Source organism: Pyxicephalus adspersus, chromosome 1, assembly GCF_032062135.1.
Source record: "Pyxicephalus adspersus chromosome 1, UCB_Pads_2.0, whole genome shotgun sequence".
NCBI classification, from domain to species: Eukaryota; Metazoa; Chordata; class Amphibia; order Anura; family Pyxicephalidae; genus Pyxicephalus; species Pyxicephalus adspersus.
The window spans coordinates 1023371-1030787 of record NC_092858.1 but is presented as its reverse complement, the minus strand read 5'-3'; the positions used below and the strand labels follow the sequence as shown (position 1 = coordinate 1030787).

The window sequence follows — 7417 nt, the reverse complement described above, 5'->3', positions numbered from 1 at the left end:
GTGATCAGAAGTGACTTCCAACAATAAATGTGTACTGTAGTCTTCTTCATGGAAAAATAAGACATCCCCTGAAAATAAGACCTAGGGCATATTTTGGCATTTCAAAAAATATAAGAGAGTGCCTTATAATCGGGGAAACAGGGTAAGTTATATGTCTTAGAAATTCCCCAGGACCTGATGATCTAGATGCTGAATTCTATAAAACCCTAAATAACGCTCCATTTGAAAGCCCTTTTCAATGACATTCTTTTACGCCAAAAAATCTTGCACCTTTAGCAAGGCATACACAGGATTGATTTCTAAACTCAATTAAAAAAAATTACTATCCATATTGCCCTATAGCCTTACCTTATACAGACTATAAAGTACTGGCCAGTATAAAGTTAAATTGCCTGCACCTTCTTTTATCCTTGATATGGTTCCCAACAAATATAACTATCAGAATACTATCTGCTATGGCTGTTACCACATGCTACTTAACTGCACAAAAGGCTTTCAACAAAATCTTGTGGCCATATCTACACAACCTGTGCCTTTTGGAAACAGTTTTCATACCGGTATCCTTTAGGATTGTTCATACAAGACAAGGATGCCCCTATCAATCTTTCTTTTTAACCATGCCTTGGATCATCTTCTTCCTAATCTACTCTGCAATTTACTGGCCTTACTTTCTGTCCTATGAAGATGTGATTTTCTGTTTTCTGGATGACGACATGCTATAAATTTCCAATCCTACTTGCTCCTGGCCATTTATTCATCACAGCCTTTATTTTGTGTTTTGAGTCTATTTTATGATATGCCATTAATTTTAAAATGTATTTCTGCACCCAGAAAAAACATAGACAAATATCAATCTTGCCTCTAAAAACTTTTCTCCTGGACTGCAACAAATGCCACTGTGCAAATGTCACTTATTGTACACTTGTGTCCTATTGGTATCTAGTGTAAAGTGTATTGATGTACACTGTATTGATGTACTGTTCTGTGGAGGAATGAAGGGGACAGGGATGTAGGAGGCACTGCACTGAATTTTATGGGCTTATATATCAAGCAAACGCATGGAAGTTTGTCAGGCAGCATATTCGACCCACTGGGCACGGCTTATTACCGTGATCTGATGGCAAGGGCTTGTGTGCTTTCCCTGTGGATTAGACCATTGATAATTCAATATTTCACCAATAATGTGATTAATTTTCAGCTGCACAATTGAGGTGGGTCTGTTAAGCTTTGTCAATAGGGATGTCATAGCAATCTATTAGGGCACACCTGTTCCCTGTTCTGTGTGCACCTACAGTCCATTACTGGTCAATTGGAATCTTTAGTGCTTAATCTTTTTTTTAAGTGCTAAAGTTTTTTGTAACATTATACTAATTCATAAAATTGTTTCATTTATAGTTTGATTTGCTGCAGTTTTTGTTTTAATACTTTTTAGATTTGGTTGCAACACTGCAAACTAATTTATATCAAGCTATATTATATATAATAGCACTTTATAATATGTCATTTCATCACACAATAGTATAAATGTTAAACAAAAAATATGTGAAAGCCTTTTGGATCTGCTTCAGATTTCATTATAGTTTGGCTTTAGAGAAATGGAATATTAAAAAAAAATATTGTTGGCAGATATGTTATAATACATGTATCAATGATTTAAATGTATGTAAATACATATGTATTTTCATTTTTACTATTTTAACTGAACTACTTTCTGTATGTGTTGGGGCTTATTCAGTATGCATAGGTGGTATACATTATTTTTGTAATCTTCATCTATTGTTGGCCTCATCTATTGCTGCAATATTTTTGTGTCTGTTTTAAAATGATGTTCCATATTGGTTAGTAATTCTTCAACCTATTCTTACAATGTATATGTAATCATTGTTAATAAATGTTTTGTCATTTTCTCCACAAATAATTATTACATGCATGGTTTCCACTCCAAACTGATCCTCCTCATTGTCTTTGTCCCATTCTCGAAGTCTGATTGTCAGATATTGGTGATTGAATGTATTATGTACTTATTCCTTTTATGAATAATTTGTCATAGTTTTTAATTACTTTCTTTTTAATAGTCTGACATTTGCTGATTAGCTGTGGTTTTCTTTTAACATACATATATACAGATATTTTAGTGTTTGATACCTGTTCCTATTTACCAAAGAAACTGGTACAGGTGCATTTTTGCCAGAATAAGTAAAAGATGAGAGGTAGACCCAGGGTGATGCTTGGCGTTGGGCGACCTGCCGTATTGGGCAGGGGGCATACTCCCTGGGAATCTACCACTGTAACATGTATGTTCAATGCTTAGGTCAGTTTGGGATGGGTTATTTGTGTAGAATGCCTCTTCACCTCAACCCGGCCTTATTGTTGTAGGGTCTGTGGGTGGAGGCGTTTATTTGTAATCTGGAACCCCCCTAGCAGTCTGAATATATAAGTATTTTAAAATGTCAAAATAGTACAAAAATATTTATTATTTCCTGCCTGGTCCTTCCCCCAGCCACACTCTGCATCCCAGGCTCACCATGCATCTGACCATGCATCTGCATCCCCTGGGCCAGCGTTCCCAACACAGAGGATGTAGATGCTGGGCATGCATCACAAAGTGACACGGATGCCGATGCCAGGCATGGATGGAGGAAGCTGTGGGCACCGCTGGAGGATGTCAAGAACCTGTGGGGACCGGGTGACTTTTCCAATCCCATTTAAAATACCACCCTATATGTGGCTCGGGGTTACTGCTTTTGGTACTGAAAAATAACCCCGCCTCCACACTCCGGAGTACCGCCAGGGAGGTTAATAAGGGGGTTCAGAAATATCTGTCTCCTCACTCTTAGGAATGAGTACACCTAACCCATTTCCAGAAAATGTTAAAAAAAAACAGCAAAATTATGCCAAAGACATCATTACGGAAAATGTTTTCATTCTTCATTCATTCATTTTTTTTTTTTTTTTTCAATGAATACTTGCCTTTGCAGGATGCTGTGCTGGGAACTATGCATCTTTAGACATCTCTCATGTCCCACAACGACTGATAGATCTCTGACAAAAATTTTATACCTAACCCAGGGTTAGGCAAACTTGAGCTTAAGGCCCCCTGGCTGATCCGGCCTAATCCTGGCCAGCCGGATCGGCCAGGGGGCTTTAGGCCTCAACAAACTGAGCATGCGGCTCCTGAACCTCCTGTTGCTCTGGCTACTAAATTTACCATGGCCAGCGTTAACATCTCTGCCGTCATGGTAAACATGGAACACGCCTGAAGGGAAATCCCTCTCCTCCGCAATGCATACAGAAGAGAGGAATTTCAGGGGGCCTTCCTGGTGGTGGAGGCGAAGCCATTAGGGTGGGACACAGAGTTCAGCCTAGTGTGCTCCCGCCCACCATTTCTTTGTATTGAACTCAACACAGCTAATTTGTATTGAATCCAAAACAAAATTATCCGAATTTCCCGCCGCCTTCTCCGCTGGCACTGACACATGCACTACTGTCATCAGGAATCCTGGAGAACGTCTCTGCTTTGCGCGGCTGGGGATCGAAGAAGACAGATGTGTCCCCAGGACCTGCTGGGACAACGACAGAACAAGATGTTTTTTTTTTCCTTTTATAGGTTAAAGCTACCCAGACAATGACTTGGGATTACCGCTATTTGCAGGTAAAATCCACCCTGAGTCACACTGAGGATAACTGTTAGTGGGGTTAAAAAAATTCTGAAACAAAGTGGAAGTCTTTGTGAGACTAAAAGGGTCAGGAAAGGTTAAAGAACCACACAAAACATTCAGGCACTGTTCAATTAAAAGTTTATCTTTATTGTATCTTTATTGGATGGGTACAATGGTCCAAAACAGCAACAGTTCTAGCAGGCAGATCACACGACTCGGTTTACCCCAGGGAGGGCAAATTTTCATATCATCTAACTGGGAAGAGTTAGCAGGGAGGAGCTGGCTTTTCTTTAAGCTTATAGAAGAAATGTCAGCATCAGCACTCAAATTGTATGATATCTGGAGTTCACAATTATGCATTAATCTTAACCAATGAAATTACACAACCATTACTACCCTGTTTCCCCGATTATAAGGCACTGTCTTATATTTTTTGAAATGCCAAAATACCAGCATCAAGGGGACACACACAGGATCGGATCTCAGAGCATGTCTTATTCACGGGTGAGTGTCTTATTTTGTTTATTTTTTCAAAAATGGGGGGTGGCTTATTTATTGGGGATGTCTTAAAATCGGGGAAACACGGTAGCTTTCTGACCAAACCTTCTTACTACATTAGAATGTGAAATAAATTGCAATTTTTAGCATGGGATTATATTTTGTATATTACCAGCTGCTTCCTTTCTAATGACCCATCAGGGAATAACCAACTATCTTCCCTTAAAAGATCACTTCCACCACAAAAATTATGGGAAGGAGGACATGAGATATTCACAAGGACACACACTACACAAATCCAACTTTAAATCTACAATCCCTGTATTCACTATTCCATGTTTTTGAATTTAACTTGCTAAAAACAGAAAACCTTTTAGGTGGTAGAAAATTCAGAAAGCCTCACCATTCCTGCTACAAATCGCCTACCTGAAGAGTTCCTCTTCCACTACCATGGCCCTTTCCACCAATGGGGGCAGGTAGGGGCCTGCTTTTTACCAAAGAGAAGGGTGTCCACACGCTGCCTGACCAACTGTTACAGCTTTCAGTCTGTAGAATGAATTGGTTTAGCTGATGTTCTGATTTGTTTGGTTTGTCTCAAATGACTGATGTTTGGGTTGAATTTGAGAACAACCCAAACCTGAACACCAAGCCTACTTTGCAGACAACTTCTGTTTGTCCCTGCTCCTGCACATACACTAATAATGGTAAGATTACGGTGTTACAATTTTTCCACATTCTTTTGACCAGTAGAGTAGTTCTAATTTCTTCATTGAGAAATATTTTTCATGTTGAATGCCTCTTTATTTAAAATGTTTCATATCAGTCAGTGTTAAAGAATAAAGGAAATTTAGGGCTGTTAGGCTCAGGTCAGTACCAGTATTCCCCAGATACAAGTCCCTTAATCTATCACCGCAGTCTTCGCCTATAGCAGCCCCCACTCAATCTTGCGTCTTTCAGCACTTGCTTGCCCCCAGGACTTGGTGCGCAAGGGATGGTGTCTGATGATAGGCCGGCAGTCGACCCGGAGTGCACAGTACAGGGTACAAAATGTCAGGAAATCCAAAAACACAGGCGACGCAAAGAAAAAGGGAAAGGCAAAAACAGGAATCGAACCCGGGGCTTCTGCAGTGACTGGCAGTGGACCATTGAAATTAGCCACCTAAAGTGCTGCACAGCTTTGTACCTGATTACTGAGTTAAACCTTGCCTTATTATTGCTCTTTGATTAACTCTGAACGCCTGTGCCCCCCCCCCCCCAGCTACTTTCTTTAAAATGGTTGTCTGGAACTTCCTCTCTGCCATATTATTGTGCTCCTGGAAATATCTTGCTTATGTATTGCTGATCCTGTTTGCTGACCACCTGTGTACCGATCTTTTGCTGCTGTTTTAGTAACTACTTGATTACGCTTCTCGGAATAAATTGCTACTGTGTGAACCAAACCAGGCCTGCCTTCACTGTGAGCTTGCTTGCTGTTCCAGCTACTGGACTCCGAGCCTGAATCCAGACCGTGACACAGGGTCACAAGCAGAGGTCGGTCCTGGCAGAGTTCAACAGATAGGCAGGAAGAGGCACAGATCAGTGACAGAGAAATACTCAAAAATCACTCGCAGAGCAGGTAAGCCCAGCAGGCGCTATAACAGGCACACCTGACTTGGAGCAGAGAGGCTTTAAAGCTCCAGCAGCCAATGACAGCTTGGGATTGGTTAGGAACTACTTGCTCTCAGCTGTGCAGCCTCAGTGCAGAGAATGCCGAGGAAAAATCCCAGCTACAGGGATGCTGCAACCCTCCAGGCACTGATTCTAAAACCCCAGTGCTACCATGAGTGCTTCTGCCGGAGGGAATTACCAGTCAAAAAATGTTTCACTCTGTAGAGAACCTGTATCAATGTTCTGAATGTCACAGAGCTTTTTCAAACTTGGTTCACTTTATCGTACACCAGAGGAGTCACACTGGAGAGAAGCCATGTCAGTGTTCTGAATGTGATAAAGCTTTTAAAACAATGTCCAAGCTTATCAGACACCAGAGGAGTCACACTGGAGAGAAACCGTTTCAGTGTTCTGAATGTGACAAAGAATTTACAACAAGGGCACACCTTACCATACACCAGAGGAGTCACACTGGAGAGAAGCCATTTCAGTGTTCTGAATGTGACAAAAAATTTACAAAAAAGTCATACCTTAACAGACACTGCATGATTCACACTGGAGAGAAGCCGTTTCAGTGTTCTGAATGTGACAAAGAATTTACAACAAGGGCTTACCTTAACATACACCAGAGGAGTCACACTGGAGAAAAACCATATTGGTGTTCTGAATGTGATAAAACTTTTAAAACAAGGATAAACCTTTCCATACACCAGAGGAATCACACTGGAGAGAAGCCATATCTGTGTTCTGAATGCAATCAAGCTTTTCAAACAAAGTCAAAACTTAACAGACACCAGAGGAGTCACACTGGAGAGAAGCCATATCAGTGTTCTGAATGTGATAACACTTTTAAAACAAAGGGAAATCTTAACTTACACCAGAGGAATCACACTGGAGAGAAGCCATTCCAGTGTTCTGAATGTGACAAAGAATTTTCAAAAAAGTCACAACTTAACATACACCAGATGATTCACACTGGAGAGAAGCCTTTTAAGTGTTCTGACTGTGACAAAGCTTATCGCGTAAAGTCACAACTTAACCTACACCAGATGATTCACACTGGAGAGAAGCCATTTCAGTGTTCTGAATGTGATAAAGCTTTTAAAACAAAATCCAAACGTATCAGACACCAGAGGAGTCACACTGGAGAGAAGCCGTTTCAGTGTTCTGAATGTGACAAAGAATTTACAACATGGACACACCTTAACATACACCAGAGGAGTCACACTGGAGAAAAGCCATTTCAGTGTTCTGAATGTGACAAAGCTTTTGTATCGAAGTCAAGACTTACTAATCATCAGAGGGTACACACTAGAGAAAAGAGATATTAGTCTTCGCAAGGTGACAACACTGACATCAGATCATTGTACACAAAAGAGTTCACAAGGGAGAAAAGTCATGATGTATTTGGAGTTGTATGCTATACAAATACAAGATGATGATGATTCCAGTACTAATAATAAGAATGCAAATCAAGCAAACGCCAGAAATTGCTGTGTATGACAATATTACAACTTCTCCCGAGGGACTGGATTGTCTCCCGTGTTTTTTTTATTGATGCTGGGTGGACAGTTCTTTTCTCCAGATATAGTTTGTCTGAGAAAAGTGCTTCT

At 40.5% G+C, this 7417-nt stretch overlaps 1 protein-coding gene across 1 annotated transcript in view; it reads left to right on the top strand.

Moving 5' to 3' along the window:
- LOC140323216 (uncharacterized) overlaps positions 1-7217 on the top strand; it is a 30782-nt gene extending 23565 nt beyond the window's left edge. Inside the window, 2 exon segments of the mRNA XM_072400117.1 lie at positions 4993-5012; positions 6175-7217. Coding sequence (XP_072256218.1) covers positions 4993-5012; positions 6175-7135 — 981 coding nt within the window. The 3' untranslated portion in view covers positions 7136-7217.
- The last annotated feature ends 200 nt before the right edge of the window (positions 7218-7417 follow it).